This window comes from Haliotis rufescens, unplaced genomic scaffold (genome assembly GCF_023055435.1).
Source record: "Haliotis rufescens isolate VD_foot unplaced genomic scaffold, xgHalRufe1.0.p SCAF_8, whole genome shotgun sequence".
Classification (NCBI taxonomy): Eukaryota; Metazoa; Mollusca; class Gastropoda; order Lepetellida; family Haliotidae; genus Haliotis; species Haliotis rufescens.
In genome coordinates, this window is record NW_025964372.1 from 41,953,065 (window position 1) to 41,977,776 (window position 24,712).

Here is a 24,712-nt window from a genome sequence, read left to right on the forward strand (position 1 = left end):
CGTGGTGTCAAGTTCTGTGACTTGTTCTGTGATTTGTCAAATTAAGTATCCAGGCAACCCGACCACGTAGATCGTCATTCATTATATCAATCACTGGTCTGTCTGATTCATACCGACCATTTCCAGGCCGCCATCCAATAATTGTAATATTGCCGACAAGCACATTCTGCACAGCCCAATTCACGTGGTATTGCAAGGCATTTTGGGGGGTAGGATACCACTTTTTAAAAAAGAAGAAGTTACAAGCGCCGTTGAAGTGCACTAAAACATACCGGGTGTTCATATTTTATTCTTTAACAATTTCTCCTGGAGTCCCCATAAAAATCACAGATTACATTATATGAAGTTTCTCCTTGGCCAGGAGACCAACGCCGTTGAGAGAGTCTTTCACCAAACCGAGTTCCTCCTATGCCTGTTCGGTGCAAGATGTCACTGTAGCAATGCCATGGTGTCTGGATTCAAGGTCATCCCCGTGACCGCGCCTTGACCCTTCCGGACAGACATTTGACACCTGGAATGGAATAATGAAATCTATATAACGAACAGTAACGCAAATGCAAAATATGTCTAAGTATGTTGTCAGCAGTGTTGTTGGTCAAGGATGCCATGGACAACGATAATCTTGATGGTTTCTTTGTTTGTTGTTTAACGTCGCACTAGGCACTATTCCAGCTATACGACGGCGGTCTGTAAATAATCGAGTCTGGACCAGACAATCCAGTGATTGACATAATGAGCATCGATCTACGCAATTGGGACACGATGACCTGCATCAACCAAGTCAGCAAGTCTCACCACCTGATCCCGTTAGTCGCCTCTTACGACAAGCATAGGTTGCTCAAAACAAATTCTAACTCGGCATCTTCATGAGACCTTGATGGTTTCAAGCAATATGATATTCTACTAAACCCACAGGGGCGGTCGGGTAGCCTACTGGTTAAAGCGTTCGCTCGTCACGCTGAGGACCCGGGTTCGACTCCCGACATGGGTACAGTGTGTGAAGCCCATTTCTGGTGTCCCCCGCCGTGATATTGCACGAATATTGCTAAAAGCGGCGTAAAACCACACTCACTCACTCACTCACTCACTCACTAAACCCAGACCTACAGTATACCTTCACAGACTCTGTCATGGTTATTCACGGAGTGCCTGAGTGCTGTGTACACCGTAGTAAACAGTAGTCCAGCTATATAACGCTGGTATGTGAACAAGCGATTATTGGCCAGACAAACCATTGACACGTTATTAACCAAGTCACTCAACAAGATCACCAATCCTTCTTCAGAATCTTACGATAAACGCCGGTAACTGGTTACCAATCTAAATACGCCCTCGGAAACCCGAAGTTGTTAATTCGCCGTTACTTGCAGGAGACTCGTGAAGATCCGGGTTAGACTTGGTCTTCAACAACCAATGTTTTCCGACAATAGATGATAATAATCTGCATCGGTCACATAATCTGCCGAGTCCTAGATGATTGCTCGTATGTCACGTGATTGCTCGTATGTCACGTGTTGACTCTGTGTGAGGTCACTGCACATTGTGATCATATGTTTAAAATGTTGGTTGGTTGGTTTGTTGTTTAACGCCGAACTCAGCAATATTACAGCTATATGACGGCGGTCTGTAAATAATCGAGTCTGGACCAGACAATCCAGTGATTGATATCATGAGCATCGATCCACGCACTTGGGATCGATTACAAGTATCAACCAAGTCAGCGAGCCTGACCACCCGATCCCGTTAGTCGCCTTTTACGACAAGCATAGTCACTTTTTACGGCAGGCATGGGTTGCTGAAGACCTATTCTACCCCGGAATTTTCACGGGTCTTAAAATGTTGGTTACCTCAGTCTACCGCGTCTAGTTGTCAACCTTCCCACGTGGTGTTCATTCCTAATTTAATTATTACTTTGCAATTGATAGGATCATGCGGTTGTACAAAAAGAGGGTACAATTAAGGATAACGTTTATGTTTGAAAGGAATCATGCCGGAATCGACAAGAGAAACAGACATAAAATATTTACTACACCGGTCAGTGTCATATTAAAAGAAGCGTCATATATGAACCACGTTGTGACTATTTCCTGTTATTTTATTCAATCCATTTAAAGCCCTTTCAATAACGAGAGGAAATGTCTGCAAAAAGCAGATTCCAAATTTATTACAGGCACGTGATTGTGAATGACTTAGTGATGATAACAGGAAAGTGTATCATGCCTCACCCCATGCAAAGTGTTCACTTGTTGTTGGTTGGTTTGTTGTTTAACGCCGCACTCAGCAATATTGTGACGGCTTTCTGTAAATAACCGAATCCCGATCCCGTTAGTCGCCTTTTACGACAAGCATAGTCTTTTTTTTACGGCAAGCGTGGGTTTCTGAAGACCTATTCTACCCCGGATCTTCACGGGTGAATGCAGGCACAACTCAAAATAGTAAATTGCACCGGACATAATTTTGTCTACGTCAAATTTGGAACCGTTTCCATACATCTACTAATAAACACATGGCCTTGTATGTTGTAACCTTTATCAAACAAAACAAATGACCAAAGTCGTATGACGTTCTATAAAATCTTCGTAGAAAAAATAAGTGAGCATTTTCCAAAGTTGTGAAATGTGGACGCCAAAGGATGGAGCTGCTGAAATATTGCTCGACATAAAGAGACAGTTGACTATTGGAATGTTGCAATCATACCTCTTGTCTTGTGGAGATGTTTTGTCACTATTAATCGTCATGCACTATTAATCGTCATGAGGCGAGTTTCGCAGTAACTTTGGTTGGTTGGTTGGTTTGTTGTTTAACGCCGCACTCAGCAATATTCCAGCTATATGACGGCGGTCTGTAAATAATCGAGTCTGGACAAGACAATTCAGTGATTGATATCATGAGCATCGGTACACGCAATTGGGATCGATGACATGTATCAACCAAGTCAGCGAGCCTGACCACCCGATCCCGTTAGTCGCCTTTTACGACAAGCATAGTCACCTTTTCCGGCAAGCATGGGTTGCTGAAGACCTATTCTACCCCGGAATCTTCACGGGTCTCGCAGTAAGGAGGGGAGCAAAATTGGTGTTAATGGAGATGCCCACTTCTTGACTAAATCTCCAATCCCGAGTTCCACATAGATGTTACCTTGGAGGAAGTTTTTCACATATTGTTTTCTTTAGATGGCATTTGCTTTCTATTTTGAACCTTTGATGCTGGAGAACAAAACTGTGTATATTTATATGGTCACCACGTTAAGTGACCATTGCCCCACGGATCAAGAAATCAAGTTTTTCTTTAACTTTGAAGAGTTGGTGTACAACGTTAAAAACAGCTTATATTTTTAGGAAATAAATTGAACCTGGATAATTTTGATATTACAAACATTCGAGCAAATTCGGTGAGTTTTGAGAGCCAATATGGAATAAATTCCTAGGTGCCTAGCTTGGGTTACTCGTTGCCTATAGCTTGTGTTTTAAAACTGTATACTTGATCTTGTTATGCTCAAAAATGTTTCATAAATTGTTTTTAAATATCGTATGCTGAAATATGTTTCATAAATTGATTTTAAATACAACTTTGCATAAATAACTAAATTTTGAAAATGTTAACTTGGTCTCGTCGCTATATGGCTGAAACAATGCCGATGCGACGTTAAATTTTAACTCACTCACTCACATAGACTTACGACAGTCGTAGCGCTAAGGTTGTTTTGTACAACGGCACTCGGGTCCTTTTCTAATGTACGGAAGCCTTTCAGGGCCATTTGGTTTTTTTCGATGCTATCTTGAAATTTCAAGATACAGAAGTTGAAATTTCAAGATATTAAGTTGAAATTTCAAGATACTATCTTGTAATTTCAACTTATTTTAGCTTATTATCATAAAATTTCAACTTTTGTATCTTGAAATTTCATCTTCTGTATCTTGAAATTACAACTTAGTATCTTGAAATTTCAACTTAATATCTTGAAATTTCAACTTAGTATCGAGTTTTTAAAAAAACAAACCAAATGGTCCTGAATTGCCGTGATGTATAATTCAACAGTTTATGTCTCCCCTTATTACACGGAGACAGTGCTTAAGGTTTACACGTGGAACAAGTTACAATTTCTGGAACAAGGCAGAACATTGTGACCAGACTGTGGAAAATAGTCCGGTCCCCTCCATCATGACAACTTCACTACCGAACACTACTACATAATGTATCGATATATGTTCACCTCTCACAAGGTCACAGGCATGGCGGCTGGCGTCCGAGTAAGTGTTTTTCAACCCTGAAGATACACAAAGCATTATGAACACGTGTCAAGGTCAGCTGCAATGGAATTTCAGGTAAACGTCAAGGTATATCAAGATGTAATGTTTGATCCTTGAGTTGTTAATGTTAAACAAAAGTAGAACGAATAAATTAAAGGAAATTGATGACAATCATTATGGTATTAGAAGGTACGTGCTTAGTACACAAATTGATATTTTATCAAATCTCAATACAATCAGATGTTTTACTCCTATAGGGTACTTCTCTGCATGAAGAATATAAGGACATCTCCATAGGGGGTTGCGGCTGCAGTACTTTTATTTGATTGTTTAACGCTGTATTCCCAGCTATATGACGGCAGTTGGTAAATAATCGAGTCTGGACCAGACAATCCAGTGGGTGACATTATGAGCATCGATCTGCGCAATTGGGATACAATGACAAGCATCAACCAATTCAACGAGTCTGACGACCCCACCCCGTTAGCCACCTCTTACGACATCTTCCCGAGGCAAGGGAGTTAACTGACTACAAAAGTCCAGTTTCCACCCCTGCCGAACTAGGCGGGGATTCCTGGGCTCGATCGTAGCGCCACCAGTGGCTATTACGAGTTATGTCCCTAATATGCCCCTCCTATGTACCAATCAAATTCCACCTAACGTATCACTTGCATTTGTTTCAAACAAAATGGCGGCGCCCAGTCAAGACGATTTGATCGATAATAAAGATCTATATTGTGATAAAACGGGTCTTACATCGCGAAGTGCATCAAATCACGAGAGCACCGTAACATGAAAAGATTAGTTAAATATCTGCTGACTACAAGTTGGCGGTGCACATGCTTTGCAAATCCTGCAATCGACCGAAATCTGCATAACAGTTACGAACCGATTTACAATTTCGATTTCGTTGCGCGATTTTGATTGGACTATGCATAGACTCGTTAGTCCAGCCAAAATGTAACTCCATAATACCAGCCTAATTTGGCAAGGGGGGAAACTGGACTTTTGTAGTCAGTTAACTCCCGTGCCTCGGGAAGATGCTTACGACAAGCATGGTCGCCTTTTAGGGCAAGCATGGGTTGCTGAAGACCTACTCTACCCCGGTTTCTAATGAGTCAATCAGCGTCAAGACCTCACTAACTCACTTACTTTCTACATAGCTTCGTGGGACTAGTGATCCATTAATTCATATAATTTCCCTATTTTACTTTTGGAAGCTGATCAAGACTGAATATTTTCGGGCATTGACGTTATGTGTTGACATTTTCGGTCAAATTCCCATGTTTTCATGTTGCCAATCATTCACTTACGCACACTCAATCACTTACTCACTCACACTTTAAACCCATGAAGATCCGGGGTGGAATAGGTCTTCAACAACCATGCTTGCCATAAAAGGCGACTATGCTTGTCGTAAAAGGTGACTAACGGGATCGGGTAGTCAGGCTCGCTGACTTGGTTGATGCATGTCATCGTATCCCAATTGCGTGGATCGATGCTCATGCTGTCAATCACTGGATTGTCTGGTCCAGACTCGATTATTTACAGACCGCCGTCATATAGCTGGATTATTGCTGAGTGCGGCGTCAAACAACAAATAAACAAACACACACTCACACTTGTTGACATGTCAGACATGCTGGGTACTTACATACAAAACAAAGGAGAAAGCCCTTCCCAAGTCTTGATGTAGAGCCAACGCTGAACACTAACGTGACGTCGACGCTGGGAAACTCAAAATTGTTGTTTATTTCGTTACTGGTGACGTTGACCGGGGATGTTCCATTCATGAAAAATATTATGTCGGATGTAGTGTCAACTTCTGCAGCCAGAAAAGTGATCCTAAGTTTTTTACGTGGCTTTGCAACAAATACCATCTGGTGATATGATTGTGTGTCTGGGTAATCCCATGGGAAATACTCATGCGATTTTATGACACCATCCTTCTTCGTCAAACTGATCGGAGAAAACAGCAAAATCTTATCTGCAAAAGAATAAGTTAAAAGGTCAGGGCCCCGTTCCACAAAGCAATCGTAGCGCTAAGATGATCGTAACTCCCATACTTTAACATAGACTTACGACAGACTTAGCGCTAAGATCGCTTTGTGGAATGCGGCCCAGGTGAATGTACACTTTTTTCTAAATTGGTTTAGGGTGGACCATCAATATCGCTTTGTCATAAAGTCGTATCACAAATTGTGTGTTATATTCAAGAGCTTCATGTATTCAGACGAATTACTGATACCTAGAATTCTCCTGGTATACTTCTGTTTCTATTATTGTTAACTGTTACCTATATGTTTGTGACTTCTACAACTACCAATGCTACTTCTTCACTACAACTACTACTACTTCTACTACTACTACTACAACTACTACTGCTTCTACTATTACTACTCAACTGCTTCTTCTACTACTGCTACTACTACTGCCTCGACTAATACTGCTACTACTACAACTACTACTGGTTCTTCTACTACTGCTACTATTACTACCACCACTATTACTACTACTATTATTACTACCACTACTACTGCTACCATTACTACTATTACTACTGCTACTTCTACTACCACTATCATTACTACTACTTCTACTACTACCACTACTACTATTACTGCCACTACTGCTACAACAATTACTACTTCTACTAGTACTTCGTCTACCACTGCTACTACTACTACTACTACTACTACCATCACTACTTCTACTACTACTACTTCTACTACCAGCTACTACTGCTGCTGCTGCTACCACTACCTTTACAAAGATGCAGTACAATTCTACTGTCAAGAAGGTTGCTAAGGAACCAACCATATATTTTCTGGTTGATTGTCCTTACAGACATACACACACACACACCGACCTACACACACACACCGACTCACACACACACACACCGACCCACACACACACACACACACCGACCCCCCCCCCCCCCCCCCCCCCACACACACACACACACACAACCCGAATAGTTAATACTTGTATACTGAATTACTCGATTCAGTGAGAAATGCTTCGAGATGAAACGAGATTTCGTTATTCTTTGCAACTTACTTCTTTTAACACACAAGGCTCTAGCTGATATAACACGTGGCCTGACGTTAGCACAGTTTCCATTGATGTTGAGTATATTTGGCTGCTCCTTGTTGAGGGGGAAACTGCAGATAGGATTCCAGTAACAAGATTCAGCAACCGTTCTCAGAACTTCCTGTTGCAGACCGGAGCACGTGACCACACCACGACAGTTTCCATTGGTCGTGTTAGAGCTCCTTACATCGACGTAAAACATGGAACTCCTCTTCTTACATTTAAACTCAAGTTGTTTCTCGGTGTTTGGGTACTGGCGGCAACGGCTTTCACAAAATGCTGAAACATTTATAAAGATTACTACAGGAGTGTATGACAGGTAACATATAGTTTACAACAAGTTATATGAAAACGTATCTAACGAGCGAAAGCCTGGTTGGTTGGTTTGTTGTTTTACGCCACACTCAGCAATATTCCAGCTATATGACGGCGGTCTGTAAATAATCGAGTCTGGACCAGACAATCCATGCATCAACGAAGTCAGCGAGCCTGACCACCCAATCCCGTTAGTCGCCTCTTACGACAAGCATGGTCGCTTCTTACGGCAAGCATGGGTTGCTGAAGACCTATTCTACTCCCGATCTTCCTGGTCGCGAAAGCCTGGCTAGATGAATGGTATATGACACGCACGATTGCGGCTTAGTATTTTTACATGCCCTAAACCCATTGAGGTTGGGGTTGGCAAAGAGAACCCTTTTCGTACCCCCAAATTGGTCGCTTTTAATTATATATGCCTCTGTTCACCTCGCTGTGAATTGGTATTCGACAGGACATGTTAAGGTGACTTTAAACCTTCTAACGCCTCCAACACAATAAAAATAACAATAAAACACTGTAGTGTTTGTTTACAAGCGCAGAAATGTTACTGATAAAAGTAAAGAAATATCTTCGTTTTGCAACACAGTCGGTGGCAGTTTTAAAGTCAACAGTCAGCAGTCAACATGTCCATCGAACAATTGATCTTTTCGGTTAAAAGCTGAGAACAACTTATTTCTTTCTGAAATAAATTATCTTTTTAAAAGCCACCAAACTTCCTCCAAGGATATCAAATGGCCCGTTCCAAAGTGAGAGAATACTGTTTAACGAGCAATATTTCAACTAAATGAAGTGAACACGCAAAACAAACCAGTGGTTGATAGCGTAAGCATCGATACGCCATCGGAGTAATATTACACACAATCAACCAGTTTGCATTGGTGCATTGTAACCATTCTATCCAATTTGTAGAACCCCCTCCGTGGTCTAGAGGTAGAGCGTCCGCCCGGAAAGCGGAAGGTCCGGAGTTCGATCCCCGGCCGCGTCATACCAAAAGACGTTAAAAGATGGTACTTGTTGTTACTCTGTCTGGCGCTCGGCATTAAGGGGCTAAAACAAGGACTGGTCGGCTCGGAGTCAGTATACTGTGTCTGAGTGAGGTATTCATGTTAAACTGCGGCATGGTATCTCAGTGAGCTAGCACTATAAATCGGCATCAGTCCGGACTAGTACAAGCAGCCACACACACATACACACACACACACACATGTGCATGCACGTCGCTGTATAAGTGCAATAATCTTGGACGGGACGTTAAACCCCATTTCACTTCACCTCACCAATTTGTAGAAGCTTTTCCCTTGGCGACTTCCTAACTTCCAGAAAAATAGCGAATCCCACAAGAGTGAATTGTGGAACGTGCACGTGTACGTACATGTACGAGTGATCATATATTTAATATCAAAGTCGAGTGTGAGATTATATTATTCTCCATAGTTTTATTTTATCATTATAAATGACCAATTTTGTAAACAATGTTATAAATAATTACTCTCAATCAGATGCTCGGTGCCTTCTTCAAGGGCATAAAAACATCCATATATCTTTCAGGCCTCTGTCACAGCTTGAAGATCGCCGATTGTGGCGTTACAGTCTTGGCTTCAAATTCTAAAGGCTTAAATATGTATGTGAATAATTAAATGCTTGTTTTTAAATTTGGTGTGATGCTATTATAAACTAACATTATTGAAGGCTCTGTCTAGGGGGGTTAAAGTATCGTAAAATTATTGTCCCCTTGTCTGACACGTAATCCTATCATAATGGAAGTAACTAGTGTTTTTAAGCCAACTCAATTCCGAGTATTTTTTAATATTGGCTAGCATTGTGCTCAAACACCAGTGGCTAAAGTAATGACGTAAATCCTGCTGGGTATCATGCAGGAAGCAGAGCTACTGTAAATCCCCATAATCCCCAGCGAGGTGCCCTAGCTTTGGTTACTGTATTAATGATATTGTTATGCTCAAATATGTTTCATCAATTGTTTATAAATATAATATACTAAAATATGTTTCATACCATGTGTTTAAATATAACTTTGCATAAATGACTGAATTGTTAATATATTAACTTGGACCCGTCGCTATATGGCTTGAATAATGCCGATGCGACGTTAAATTTTAACTCACTCACTCTAAAGGCGCCGCAATTCATTGTGTCACCGTAAAAGGTGACTAAGCTTGTCGTAAAATGCGACTAACGGGATCGGGTGGTCAGATTCGCTGACCGTGGCTTGACCGTGCCCGAAACGTGTAACCGTCGTTTCGAACCCCAGATTTGCCCTGATTTGTTTCTCTACCTCATCCTTCCTCGTCGCCTTCACCAATGTGGAGACCCGAGAAGATTCCCGGGTAGAATAGGTCTTCAGCAACCCATGCTTACCGTAAAAGGTGACTAAGCTTGTCGTAAAATGCGACTAACGGGATTGGGTGGTCAGGTTCGCTGACTTGGTTGATGCATGTCAACGATCCGAATTGCGTGGATCGATGCTCATGATATTAATCATTGGATTGTCTTGTCCAGACTCGATTATTTACAGACCGCCGTCATATAGCTGGAATATTGCTGAGTGCGGCGTTAAACAACAAACCAACCAACCAACCTTACTGCGAAACTCGCCTCATGACGATTAATAGTGCATGACGATTAATAGTGACAAAAAAATCTTCACAAGACAAGAGGCATGATTTGCAACATTCCAATAGTTAACTTTCCCTTTATGTCAAACGTAACTCAGTGTCACTTGGTTGATTGACTTCTCACGAGTCAAAGGATTACCACCAGCGGAAGTGCATTGTCCGGGTAAGTGAGACAATTTTGTGTGTATTGTGTATGAAAATGACCGTCCTGTTCCGGAAACTGAATTTCCGTATATACGGGTAAATTTATATTGTAATTATTTCGTTTTGAATGAAAATCGTCCGGGAACTGAGGTTTCCGGATATCTGAAGTCCCTATAAGCGGGGCACGACTGAAGCTGGAATATTGCTGAGTGCGGCGTTAAACAACAAACCAACCAACCAATCACCAATGTGGTAAACATCTGAGACCCGCTTCACTTCACTTTCCTGTCAGGTCAAGCTAACTCGTCGTCATAGTACTGAAATAGTGTTCAAAGCGGCGTTAAACTAAACCCACTCACGCACTCAAAGCTTGACACTATAACAATTTCGTCTGCTGAATAACGAAACGAGCATTCGGCGCTTCTCGCAACTTCGGTATTTGAAATCCGATTACGCGTGATGTCACACGGGAGGCTGCGAGATGTGGACTCAGGGGAGACGACTCGTACAGCCGTAGCGTACTTGATTGTTGTCTTCCATGCTCTGATAATTGAAGAGACCTGCTTTATTTAAACTTCTATTCTCATTTTCATTCTCTTTTAATGCACAAAAATCACTGAGAAACCTGTCTGTGAGATCTTGTTTGATGGATATATATTTATTCAGGTGTTTAATGTTAATCTCCTTTAAACATCAACTCGGCTTTTGTATGACATAATAATAATGTTTATTACCACGGATATTTTCGAATGAAACGTCTGTTTCAATGCTAAATACAATTACACCCGTTAAAGCACGTGCAACACAAATTGTGACGTCAAAATTTTGTGTATACACAGGAACATTAAATCTTGGTGCTACACGTTCAGTTTGAACTGGTTCTTTGTCTTATTTACGTTGCGTCATTCGTGTATGTGAAGAGGGACTATCGATGCCAACTTATGTCAGTCTAATCATTGGTAATCATGAAATCATTTTGTTAATATTTTCGTGACATTTTAAACTACGGTTGACACTGGTTATTATTAATTTCATGATGCATAATGTCTGAATCTGGCTTTCGAGTTGGTATTTCGACTCTGCTGAGAGCCTGGTGATTTTGCACATGACCGGTAATATATGCCATATTTCAGATGAAATTAAGAAAAACCCAGAAATCTGGTCTTGCACATTTAAAATTTAAATGAATTGAAAATTAATTTTAATCAACACCGAGCGTTTCCTAGTTGAATTGTGACAAAACATATAACTTTCAAGAAGAAGTTTATACATCATTTATCGAATTGGCAACTGTATTCTCACAAATCACGGTCTGCCATGTGGGCTAAGGCCCAACACTTTCCTATGTAGAGTTGTGTCCCTTAGAATGCCCTGTTATCGTGGGTTCGAATTCCTGTTCTAAAGTCATTCGCACCATACCCGTGCGACTGACGGGATCGGTGGTCAGGCTCGCTGACTTGGTTTATGCATGTCATAGATCCTGATTGCGTGGATCGATGCTCATAATATTAATCACTGGATTGTCTGGTCCAGACTCGATAATTTACAGACCGCCGTCATATAGCTGGAATATTGCCGAGTGTGGCGTTAAACAACCAACCAAATTAACCCTTTAAACGTTCGGGGGCGGTCGGGTAGCCTAGCGGTTTAAGCGTTCGCTCGTCACGTCGAAAACCCGGGTTCGATTACCGACATGGGTACAATGTGTGAAGCCCATTTCTTGTGTCCCCCGCCGTGATATTGCTGGAATATTGCTTAAAGCGGCGTAAAACCATACTCACCCACCCACGTTAAACGTTCCTCCCACAGCAAACTGACTCCCCGTTATATAACTGAAATATTTTTAAAAACCAAATCACTAACTCACTGGTGATACGACCAAATATCCGTTATCTATGTTCAGGTTTAACAAACATTCACATAATTTTAAAACCGCAACCTAATTTCAAATGTCCCTATGGTTACAACATGGTAATATTGTCAGAGTAGACTATTTGAATAAAAGCGAGTTCAATATGAGAAATCACAATTATTCTAAAATATTTATATTCTCAGGATGGGACTGAATGAAATCACTTTTTAAAAACACGAAAGCAGTAAATTAGCTTATTAAAAACCCACGTGTGCATTATATAATTTTTTGAAAGATACACGCTCTTATCCTCACACAAATATTGATAGCTTCGACCTCGGGACGCACAACTAGTTTCCTCTTCAGTCAAAGTAAATCATATCTCTCACTATACGAGGAAACTGGGATGAGGAAGTAGAATGTGGAGACACCAGCTTATCCTCATACAAGTCACGATAAGGGATGGAAAATAGAGAGCAACGTACCTGTGACTACCCAGAAATTGTAGCTCAACACCCATACCCATATAAGGGCATTTGCCTCCTCGCATCGCATGGTTTTCCTGTAGGTGTGTACGAGGCTGTGCAAAATGTTTCCTCACTCACAAACCTAAATAAATACCCACTTATTTATGCGCCCCCTTTACTTACATCACAGAAATGTAATCAAATACGTTGGGAGAATTCATGTTAGTCTTATCAGTGGCACATATGTCGGAAAAAACTCTAAAATCTCGTCCCGTTTATTTTCGTACATGGCATTTTGTCAATTTTGTTTAAACTAAATACTGTCATATCTCAGAGCTGGGGTGATAACCGCGTCATATCGCTTAATGCCTCTGTGGGGTGTTGATATGAAGGTGTTAAGTCTACAAAATGTCTCATCATCGCTCTGGAGTTCCCCTTGTCTAGGTTATTATCAGCAACGGAACAGCTTGTGTTTCAGGGCAGGGTACAGATGGGTACACATATATATATACAGTATGAGTGTGAGTGGATGCTATGTGTGTTATGTAGATACGAACGTGTTTGTGACCCGTGAAGATCCGGGTAGAATAGGTCTTCAGCAACCCATGCTTGCCGTAAAAGGCCACTATGCTTGTCGTTAGAGGCGACTAACGGGGTCGGGTGGTCAGGCTCGCTGATTTGGTTGATGCATGTCATCGTATCCCAACTGCATGGATCGATGCTGATGATGTCAATCACTGGATTGTCTGGTCCAGACTTGATTATTTACAGACCGCCGTCATAATCTCTGGAATATCGCTGAGTGTGGCGTTAAACAACAAACAAAACAATAATTGCATACAAGAGAAAGATTAACAAGAGTAGGTTAAGTATGACAACTGTAATTATACTGTAACAACACGATGGACAAAGAACACATGATGGGGAAGCCAATAAGTCACGAAGCCAATTAAACAGGATAGGTATACCAAGGTGGGGTGATTATTGCTTAATGAGTACATAGTGTAATCACGTGGCCAATTATCCATCACAGGGCGGCGTTAAGCAACAAACAAACACATCGTACTCACATGATACACCCGACACACTCAAACCGAGTGGGTGAGGTGAGGTGAAATGGGGTTTAACGTTGCGTCCAAGAGTATTGCACTTATATAGCGACGTGTGTGTGTGGCTGCTTGTACTAGTCCGGACTGATGTCGATTTATAGTGCTAGCTCACTGAGATACCATGCCGCAGTTTAACATGAATAAATAGCACGAATAACATGAATAGTTCTACTGTATAAATGTGGGTATGGTTACATCTGGGAAAACCAATGTTTCTTAGAGAATCATGCCATGTTCATATCGAAAATAACGCAGGCGCTTTTTGACATGTACTTTCAAACATGGAGATCTACTGTAGATGTTTCTAGCAAATGCGAATATTATAGATATTTTAAAATGCAAATATGCGCAGAAAAATATTTAACTGATGTAAATATAAGAAAATGCCGAATATCATTAACACAATTTAGTTGCAGCTCACACAGGTTTATGGTTGAAGTTGGCAGGCACAACAAAATACCCAAATGTTTAAGATTATGTAAACAATGTTCTTTAAATGTTGTCGAAGGTGAATTTCATTTTCTACTTGTATGTTGTAAATATGATAATTTAAGGAAAAAATATATTGAACAGAAATACTATGTACATCCAAATAAATACAAGTTTATCTCTTTAATTTCACATGTGAGCAAAACGGCTATACAAAATCTCTCTCTCCTTATATATCATGCCATGGTATTAAGAAATGAATCCTTGTAACATTCCTAACCGCTTCCACATTGTCATGTATTCTGTACTATGGGCCTGTGGCCTTACAGTTTATATGAATAAACTGATAGAACATGAATACCTCACTCAGACACAGTATACTGACTCCGAGCCGACTAGTCCTTGTTTTAGCCCCTTAATGCCGATCGCCAGACAGGGTAACAACAAGTACCATCTTTTAACGTCTTTTGGTATGACGCGGCCGGGGATCGAACCCGGACCTTCCGCTCTCCGGGCGGACGCTCTACCTCTAGACCACGGAGGCGGTCCAAATGGAGTGGGTATTCACACAAGATACATACTTTGTTAGTCACAATACATATTTCAATGTAGCCTAGTGGTTAAAGCGTACGTTCGTCACACCGAAGACCCGGGTTCCAATCCCGACATTGGTACAATGTGTGAAGCCCATTTCTCGTGTTACCCGCCGTGATATTGCTTATAGCGGCGTAAAACCATACTCACTCACTTACTTCAATGTATAGAACATGATATAGGATCGATATTATCTATTCACAGCAGTATTACACGAGGATATTTAAAATATGCACAAAGTTAAAATAGTGCATAAACTTGTAGGTATTGCCAAAGGTTCATGTAATTGCGCACAGTAAAGTATAGTACAGGTTGCTTACCTGGGTGAATAAACACGAATTTATTCAGAAAGGATATGACATATGGATGAACAACTTCTTTATTACAGTGAGTGAGTGAGTTGAGTTTAACGCCGCTTTTAACAGCATTCCAGTTATATCATGGCCTACAGCTTAATGTGGGAGGAAAACCCGAAGTGATGCAGGTCTCAGGCGTTTACAACTTCGGTGAAACCCACGAGCACGGGTATGGTGCTGACAAACCTAGAAACATAATTGGGTTGAACCGGGATTCGAACCCACAATCATAGGTTTCTGGAGTGCCCAAGGGCCGCAACTCTGCACAGCGAATCGCGGCGCCTTAGACGACTGGGCCACCCGTGCCCCCTTCTTTATTACAATTAGGACCGACGTTTCGGTGTAGGTTCTAACACCGTTATCATAATTTCTGTGATAATGGCGTAAGAACATACACCAAAACGTCGCTCTTAATTGTAATACAGAAGTTGTTCATCCATATATCTTATCCTTACTTTGTACTCTCACTTCTAAATGCCTTTCAAAGAAGTTACGGTTTAATTAGTCAGCCGCAGCGTCATGTGTGACTGTCGTCCGTATTTACACCTGATCCAGCAATAAACATATTATATTCTGAGCTAGGAATAGATGGCAAAGGTGTTTGTGTGTGAAGTTTAGTACATGTATGTAGAGGAACAGCTGATCAGTATATGCCACGGATGTGTACGTGGTAAGTGTGATGTCATGAGTGAGTGAGTGAGTCGGGTTTAATGCCGCTTTTAACAGTATTTCAGTTATATCGCGGCGTGTCAGATTTATGTGGGAGGAAAGCCCCAAGTGATGCAGGTCGCAGACGTTTACCACTTCGGTGAAACCCACGAGCACGGGTATGGTGCTGACAAACCTAGAAACATAATCGGGGCGAACCAGGATCCGAACCTTCAGCAACCAACGCTTGCCTTGAAAGGCGACTATGCTTGTCGTAAGAGGCGACTAACGGGATCGGGTGGTCCACCTCGCTGACTTGGTTGATGCATGTCATCCATCCCAATGGAGTGGATAGATGCTCATGACATCAATCACTGGATTGTCTGATCCAGACTCGATTATTTACAGACCGCCGTCATATAACTGGAATATTGCTGAGTACGTTAAACAACTTTACTCGATTTCCAAGAATTTTACTGATGTTCGTTTTATTTTTGATGCGACATTAAATTTTAACTCACTCGCTTTACTGATGTCATATCATTGCGCATGCTCAGAAGCCCTAAGCCAACTATATATGAGACTCTAGAATTCTAGATGAATTGCGAGTGTACGTCTTACTAGAACCGAATATCAGTTGTGTAACACGCATGTTAAAATTTTGATAATATAAATATTCAAACAGCTATGGTTATTTCCGTCCTGGAGGACTCGCAATAGAAAATAATTTGCATCTATTCTCAGTTTGTATACATATAGGATGGCACATATGTGTGGTGTCCATTGCAAAAACCTGCATAATATTAATAATGCTTTTTGTTGCTGTTTTTTGTTTAACGCCGCAATCGAGTCATGACAAGACAATCAAGTGATTGATATCATGATAATCGATCCAGGCAATTGGGATGCGATGACATTCATCAACCAAATCAGCGAGCATGACCACATGATTCCGTTAGTCGCCTCTTAGGACAAACATGGGTTGCTGAAGACCTCTTCTACCCTGGATCTTAACGGGTCTATTGAACCATACACTCTTCACAAAAAGACACGCACAGGTAGTATGTTGTTCATGAACCTGACTACACAAAACATCCGGTATATAAATTGGATATATGTTATTTGAAAATGTTGGTAGCCTGTTATTCGAAAAACGGTGCGTCAAAACGCAGCCATTGCTGATTTTCGATGTCTGAAACGGCATTGTTTTCACACTTGTTCACAAATGTCACGGGGGAAAACAGTAAAGCAAAATGCTCGTGCAAGTTATGGTATTCGTAACTTGTGGTTATGGACATAAAAAGGTAAGCATAAGCCAATAATTTGTCATTCAATTGTCAACATTTTTCAAGTTCGAAAATGCCGAGACTCAGAGCTGCCGATCGGAACATCGCCAAAGGATGTATCCAAAGAGGGAAATCGCAGTCTTCTGTTGCACGCCACTTCAATGTCCACCACAGCAACATTTGCCGCCTTTGTGACCGATACACACACTTCAATTCCACTGCTGACCGTCCGAGAACCGTCCGACCAAGAGTTACCACCACGGCACAGGATCGCTACATTCGACTGTTCCACCAACGTCATCGCAATGCCACAGCTACAGAGACTGCAGGACGCATCCTGGTTTGGGGAGGAAATCGGACTAGGCTGTCAGGAACCATCTTTGCGAGGCTGGAATCCGAACCAGAAGACCAGTTATCGTCTCTGTTTTGCAACAGGGGGTTGGGGGTGGTGGGGGGGGGGGGGGGGGGTTGATCCTACACCAGGAGATCTGACTTGGTTGTGGTTCAGGGAAATTTGACAGCACATCGCTACATGAGTCAATTCTTCAACCTAAACCTCCTTCCATTTATTGACCGCCAGAGGGAGCTGTTTCAAGAGGACAACGCTCCACCGCACACAGCTCGTGTCACGGTAGGCTACCTTCATAATGCCAACATCAACGTCTTGTCCTGGCCGTCGGGATCTCCAGATCTCAACCCAATCGAACACCTCTGGGGTGAACTCGGTCGACGTGTACGTTAACGTCAGAACACACCGCAGATACTCCCACAACTGGCCAGCGCGATACAAGCAGAATGGTCCTGAATTCCGCAGTACAGAATTCGTACACTTATCCAGTCAGTGCCGAGGTGAGCCGTGATTGCTGCCAGGGGCGGTCACACGAGATACTGAGTTCAGCGCCACCTTGTGGCCTTATGTGACCTGATAATGAACAGTTTTCAATGTCTTTGTACAACGACAACATGTAGCTTGAGTCTTTCCCATGTGGAGAATAGATGGGAGATGAGGTGAAATGGAGTTTAATTATGATTACACTAGCTTGCTCTTGTGTGTGTGCGTGTGTGTGTGTGTGAGTGTGTGTGTATGTATGTATGTGTATGTATGTGTGTGTGAGAGAGAGTGCGTGTGTGTGTGTGTGTGTGTGTGTGAGTGTGTGTGTGCGTGTCTGTGTGTGTGCGTGCGTGCGTGCGTGCGTGTGTGTGTGTGTGTGTGTGTGTGTGCTTATACTAGTCCGCACATTTCATTTTGCAGACCCATTGAGATGCCATGCCGCAGTTTAACATGGATACCCCTCTCTTTCCCAAACTGCTGATAAAAGTGCAAAGTAAGTGGTCTGTCTGAGAGAGGATACTGACATTTTGAACACTTACTTTTGGGCTCGCCAAAGAAGGGCACATCCATATGGCTATGTGGCTGTTTGTACATGGCCTGACGAGGAGAGGCATTTTCACTGTGCTGCCCCATCGCCCCATAATAACATGAAACATATATAGTAACATTTGACAATTAAATAAAATTTCTTCTTGTAAACTGTTGAGGGCAGAAGGAGTTCCCACTGTAACTTTGAGAGTGACACTAATCTCAAAGTCAGCTGCCTCGAATGTCCTTAATGTTATAGGGGGGGGGGGGGGGTTGTGCTGATCCTACACCAGGAGATCTGACTTTGTTGTGGTTCAGGGAAATTTGACAGCACATCGCTACATGAGTCAATTCTTCAACCTAAACCTCCTTCCATTTATTGACCGCCAGAGGGAGCTGTTTCAAGAGGACAACGCTCCACCGCACACAGCTCGTGTCACGGTAGGCTACCTTCATAATGCCAACATCAACGTCTTGTCCTGGCCGTCGGGATCTCCAGATCTCAACCCAATCGAACACCTCTGGGGTGAACTCGGTCGACGTGTACGTTAACGTCAGAACACACCGCAGATACTCCCACAACTGGCCAGCGCGATACAAGCAGAATGGTCCTGAATTCCGCAGTACAGAATTCGTACACTTATCCAGTCAGTGCCGAGGTGAGCCGTGATTGCTGCCAGGGGCGGTCACACGAGATACTGAGTTCAGCGCCACCTTGTGGCCTTATGTGACCTGATAATGAACAGTTTTCAATGTCTTTGTACAACGACAACATGTAGCTTGAGTCTTTCCCATGTGGAGAATAGATGGGAGATGAGGTGAAATGGAGTTTAATTATGATTACACTAGCTTGCTCTTGTGTGTGTGCGTGTGTGTGTGTGTGAGTGTGTGTGTATGTATGTATGTGTATGTATGTGTGTGTGAGAGAGAGTGCGTGTGTGTGTGTGTGTGTGTGTGTGTGAGTGTGTGTGTGCGTGTCTGTGTGTGTGCGTGCGTGCGTGCGTGCGTGTGTGTGTGTGTGTGTGTGTGTGTGCTTATACTAGTCCGCACATTTCATTTTGCAGACCCATTGAGATGCCATGCCGCAGTTTAACATGGATACCCCTCTCTTTCCCAAACTGCTGATAAAAGTGCAAAGTAAGTGGTCTGTCTGAGAGAGGATACTGACATTTTGAACACTTACTTTTGGGCTCGCCAAAGAAGGGCACATCCATATGGCTATGTGGCTGTTTGTACATGGCCTGACGAGGAGAGGCATTTTCACTGTGCTGCCCCATCGCCCCATAATAACATGAAACATATATAGTAACATTTGACAATTAAATAAAATTTCTTCTTGTAAACTGTTGAGGGCAGAAGGAGTTCCCACTGTAACTTTGAGAGTGACACTAATCTCAAAGTCAGCTGCCTCGAATGTCCTTAATGTTATAGGGGGGGGGGGGGGGGGGGGGTTGTGCTGATCCTACACCAGGAGATCTGACTTTGTTGTGGTTCAGGGAAATTTGACAGCACATCGCTACATGAGTCAATTCTTCAACCTAAACCTCCTTCCATTTATTGACCGCCAGAGGGAGCTGTTTCAAGAGGACAACGCTCCACCGCACACAGCTCGTGTCACGGTAGGCTACCTTCATAATGCCAACATCAACGTCTTGTCCTGGCCGTCGGGATCTCCAGATCTCAACCCAATCGAACACCTCTGGGGTGAACTCGGTCGACGTGTACGTTAACGTCAGAACACACCGCAGATACTCCCACAACTGGCCAGCGCGATACAAGCAGAATGGTCCTGAATTCCGCAGTACAGAATTCGTACACTTATCCAGTCAGTGCCGAGGTGAGCCGTGATTGCTGCCAGGGGCGGTCACACGAGATACTGAGTTCAGCGCCACCTTGTGGCCTTATGTGACCTGATAATGAACAGTTTTCAATGTCTTTGTACAACGACAACATGTGACTATCGAGCCCCAAAGTTTCATATTTGTATCTATGACATGGAATTATTAAATATACCGACTTTATTTGGTACAGTACATTTTCTAAAAATCCACATGTGCGTTTCTTTTTTTGAAGAGTGTATGTGTTGTATAATAAATGTAGTTAGAAATATGCTTGTTGAACCTATACCTATATGTATTGGGTTATTAATGTCCTTAAAATAACATGTGGCTGACCCCAGGTTGGTTTCTTAAAACATATACGAGTGATTATTTAACTTACACAATGCATGTTTAACCCAAATACATGTAGATAGGGATTATTCTTGTTGAAGTTTTATGTGTTGTATAATAAATCTCGTTAAGGACAGTGTTGTTGAAACTATATGTGTCGTATTGAAAAAATAACGTTTGTTGAACCAAAATGTGTTGTTTTTTATTTCGTTCAGGATAATGCATATAATACATGTCGTTAAAAATAATGCTTGTTAAACACAAAAGTGTTGTATGATTAATGTCGTCACATGTAGGTCGAAGCTTGCTGAAGCCTTATGTAAACGGCTTTATAAATAATGCTAGTTGAACCGCTATGTTTGTAAATAGATATCCTTACCAATTATTCCTATCCAATTATAATATCGTTTTAAATAATACTTTCTGAACACATTTGTTGAATGTCGTTAAAAAAACATTTCGTGTTTGTCAACGTGCCCCTCACATCAATCGTCCCCTCTCGCCCCTTTCCTTAACAAGCGATTGCGTTATCCGAAATGACACGATTGGTCACGAATGCGTGCAGATTCCAAAGCAATAATATGACGAATGGAGAGAGGGTAGGGCACACAGTGGATACACGTCTCGGCGCATTGACGTCGGGTGAATGAGAAGCATGACCCACAGCGTCTTGCTCTAGTTCTGAATAACACGAGGAATATACGCATATCCTCTTCTCACAGGGAAGTCGCTGTGATTGGCTGTGTTGACACTGTAAACAGGGCACCGCCCAAACAGCCCAGGAAGTTGAGCGGTGAGAGGCTCAGGCCCCGCTGGGGCAAGTGGAGCCTTGCTCCAAGGTTGAACTGAAAGGAAAGTCCATGGGTGTGTAGTAATTCTATCCCATTAGGCAAGTCTAGATATGAAGACTCCAGTCTCTTATAGGGGCAAAATGATCTTATTTTTTACATAATCTAGCACTTATGATTTAAACTAATAATTATTGCCTTAGACACTCGTGTAAGTCTAGGACAGGTGTAATGTTCAGGGCTTCCGTCTCCATGTTCTTACCTCGTAGTGTTACGTCTAGTCTGTCTCACAAAGGGAGGGGGCAGGGGGTAACGGCTTTCTTGTAAAACCTAAGGAGAAGCCATACATTTGACACGTATGTCCTCAAGAGGTAAATTGGGGTTTGCTGTAACGGGCGTTTGGAGACACTTTACTGTTCATTACCCTTGACAATAGAAATAGGGCATATAGCTTGAGTCTTTCCCATGTGGAGAATAGATGGGAGATGAGGTGAAATGGAGTTTAATTATGATTACACTAGCTTGCTCTTGTGTGTGTGTGTGTGTGTGTGTGTGTGTGTGTGTGTGTGTGTGTGTGTGTGTGTGTGAGTGTGTATGTGTGTATGTATGTGTGTGTATGTGTGTGTGAGAGAGAGTGCGTGTGTGTGTGTGTGTGCGTGCGTGCGTGCGTGCGTGCGTGTATGTGTGTGTATGTGTGTGTGAGTTTGTGTGTGAGTGTGTGTGTATGTGTGTATGTATGTGTGTGTGAGAGAGTGCGTGTGTGTGTGAGTGTGTGTGTTTGTGTCTTTGTGTGTGTGTGCGTGCATGCGTGCGTGCGTGCGTGCGTGCGTGTGTGTGTGTGTGTGTGTGTGTGTGTGTGTGCTTATACTAGTCCGCACGTTTCATTTTGCAGACCCATTGAGATGCCATGCCGCAGTTTAACATCGATACCCCTCTCTTTCCCAAACTGCTGATAAAAGTGCAAAGTAAGTGGTCTGTCTGAGAGAGGATACTGACATTTTGAACACTTACTTTTGGACTCGCCAAAGAGGGACACATCCATATGGCTATGTGGCTGTTTGTACATGGCCTGACGAGGAGAGGCATTTTCACTGTGCTGCCCCATCGCCCCATAATAACATGAAACATATATAAACTAGTGTCCAAAAGAAACGATACCAACTTATTTTCAAAATGGTTTTTTACAAAGTGAATTGTCAAGTATGAAAACATGCCAATTTGTATTGCACATCCCAAACACAGCATAGTCGATAAAAAATACCGGGAACACGTGATCACTTCCGGGAAAAAACGTAAATTTCGTGAAAGGGACATTTCCCTCTCTAGCATGTTCTGCACGTGCAGAAAAACTGTATCAAACAGCTGATCAGACACGTTGATATCACAGCAACAAAAAGAACACAAGATATGCCACGTTTGACAGCCATCGAGAGAGAGAGAGCCGTTGGAATGGTCCAACAAGGAGCGTCACACGTCGACGTCGCCAGAAGGTTTGGCTGCGTGCGCATCACTATCACCAGGTTGATGCAGCGGTTACGTCAGACAGGTCAGACGTCAGACAGGCCCAGGAGTGGAAGACCACGAGTAACCACGCCCCTTGAAGATCGTTACATCCGGGTATTACACCTGAGGAACCGCACCGTAACAGCGACGTCCACGGCGGCTACAGCACTGGGACACAGGATCAGTCGACAGACCGTCTACAGGAGACTACGGCAGTATGGTATCCGGCCACGTCATCCCTACCGCGGACCGCTCCTGACGCCTCGACACCGGAACAACAGACTGATCTGGGCCAGGCGAGTTCGACGTTGGCAACGGCGGGACTGGGCACGTGTTATGTTCTCTGATGAGAGCAGATTCCTCATCTTCAGAAACGATGGACGGCAGCTTGTATACCGACGATTTGGTGAACGTTTGGCGCCTAACTGTATCCAACAGGTCCGGCCGTTTGGAGGTGGAGGGTTAATGGTTTGGGGTGGCATATGTGGTGACGTCAAAACGATGCTTGTCGTAATTCGTGGAAACCTGAATGCACAGCGTTATCTTGATGACATCCTACGGCCTGTTGTGGTGCCCTTTATTCAGCAACAGCCTCGTGGACTCCTTTTCCAACATGACAATGCAAGGCCACACACAGCAAGAGTGACACAGAACTTCCTTGCCAACGCCAACGTACAGGTTTTGCCATGGCCCGCATGTTCACCGGACATGAATCCCATCGAGCACTTATGGGACCACTTCGATCGGCAAATCCGACGTCGCCGTGTGCCTCCAGTCAACGTCCAGGACTTGGAACGATGTCTCCTCGAGGAATGGCAACGCATCACTCCCAACGTCATCAGACGTTTGACGTCATCAGTCCGTAGGCGTGTTCTGGCATGTATTGATGCTCACGATGGACATACCCGCTACTGACTTGACTTTGAGACGTGTGGTGTGACATTTCCCGTTGTTTCTGTGATCAGTGCTCTAACGAAATGTTCATTTTTCGACCCCACCCATCTTTAAAGGCTTGTCATATTGGTTGTACAGATTTTATTGAAATGAAATTTTTGTACAGATGTTGTGAAAGGATTTCTCAAAAGCATAACACCAATCCTAAACTTCTGCATTGTTTAGTTTTTCTTTTATATCGTTGCAAACAGGTGGTATCGTTTCTTTTGGACACTAGTTTAGTAACATTTGACAATTAAATAAAATTTCTTCTTGTAAACTGTTGAGGGCAGAAGGAGTTCCCACTGTAACTTTGAGAGTGACACTAATCTCAAAGTCAGCTGCCTCGAATGTCCTTAATGTTATAGTTAATGAAGGTAATCGTTCTGGGTTCAAGAGTATTTACAATTCTGTCTCGAATGCCCTTAGGCTCAAAGTTAAAGAGGGTACTTGCTCCGTCATTAGGAGAATACAAATGTTCTTAATGTCAACACTAAGTAGGTACTTGCACTGTCATCAGGAGAATACAAATGTTCTTAATGTTAACACTAAGTAGGTACTTGCACTGTCATCAGGAGAATACAAATGTTCTTAATGTCAACACTAAGTAGGTACTTGCTCTGTCATCAGGAGAATACAAATGTTCTTAATGTCAACACTAAGTAGGTACTTGCTCTGTCATCAGGAGAATACATATGTTCTTAATGTCAACACTAGGTAGGTACTTGCTCCTTATCTACAGTTGAACATTCTGCCGTGAATGTCCTTTAAATCT

The 24,712-nt window shown here is 42.6% G+C and overlaps 1 protein-coding gene across 2 annotated transcripts; it reads right to left on the minus strand.

Annotated features, from left to right (window-relative positions):
• Positions 1-273: 273 nt before the first annotated feature.
• LOC124114960 lies at positions 274-12,933 on the minus strand. 2 transcript variants are annotated; one of them, XM_046475724.1, is made up of 5 exons: positions 12,779-12,933; positions 7,314-7,625; positions 5,905-6,237; positions 4,214-4,267; positions 274-511 (listed from the first exon to the last, which is right to left on the minus strand). In XM_046475724.1, exons 1-5 carry the CDS (start codon positions 12,846-12,848, stop codon positions 465-467), a joined length of 816 nt encoding a protein of 271 aa, XP_046331680.1. In that variant the 5' UTR covers positions 12,849-12,933; the 3' UTR covers positions 274-464. The 2 variants fall into 2 exon arrangements, with proteins under 2 accessions (XP_046331680.1, XP_046331681.1); XM_046475725.1 differs by lacking the exon at positions 4,214-4,267.
• Positions 12,934-24,712: the final 11,779 nt, after the last annotated feature.

Excerpts from the sequence above, each read along its gene's own strand:
- LOC124114960 (XM_046475724.1), bottom strand. The coding sequence starts at position 12,848 with ATGCGATGCGAGGAGGCAAATGCCCTTATATGGGTATGGGTGTTGAGC. Across the intron at positions 7,626-12,778 it reads CAATTTCTGGGTAGTCACAG|CATTTTGTGAAAGCCGTTGC; the intron begins GTACGTTGCTCT and ends TAAATGTTTCAG. Across the intron at positions 512-4,213 it reads TGCCTGTGACCTTGTGAGAG|GTGTCAAATGTCTGTCCGGA; the intron begins GTGAACATATAT and ends ATTCCATTCCAG.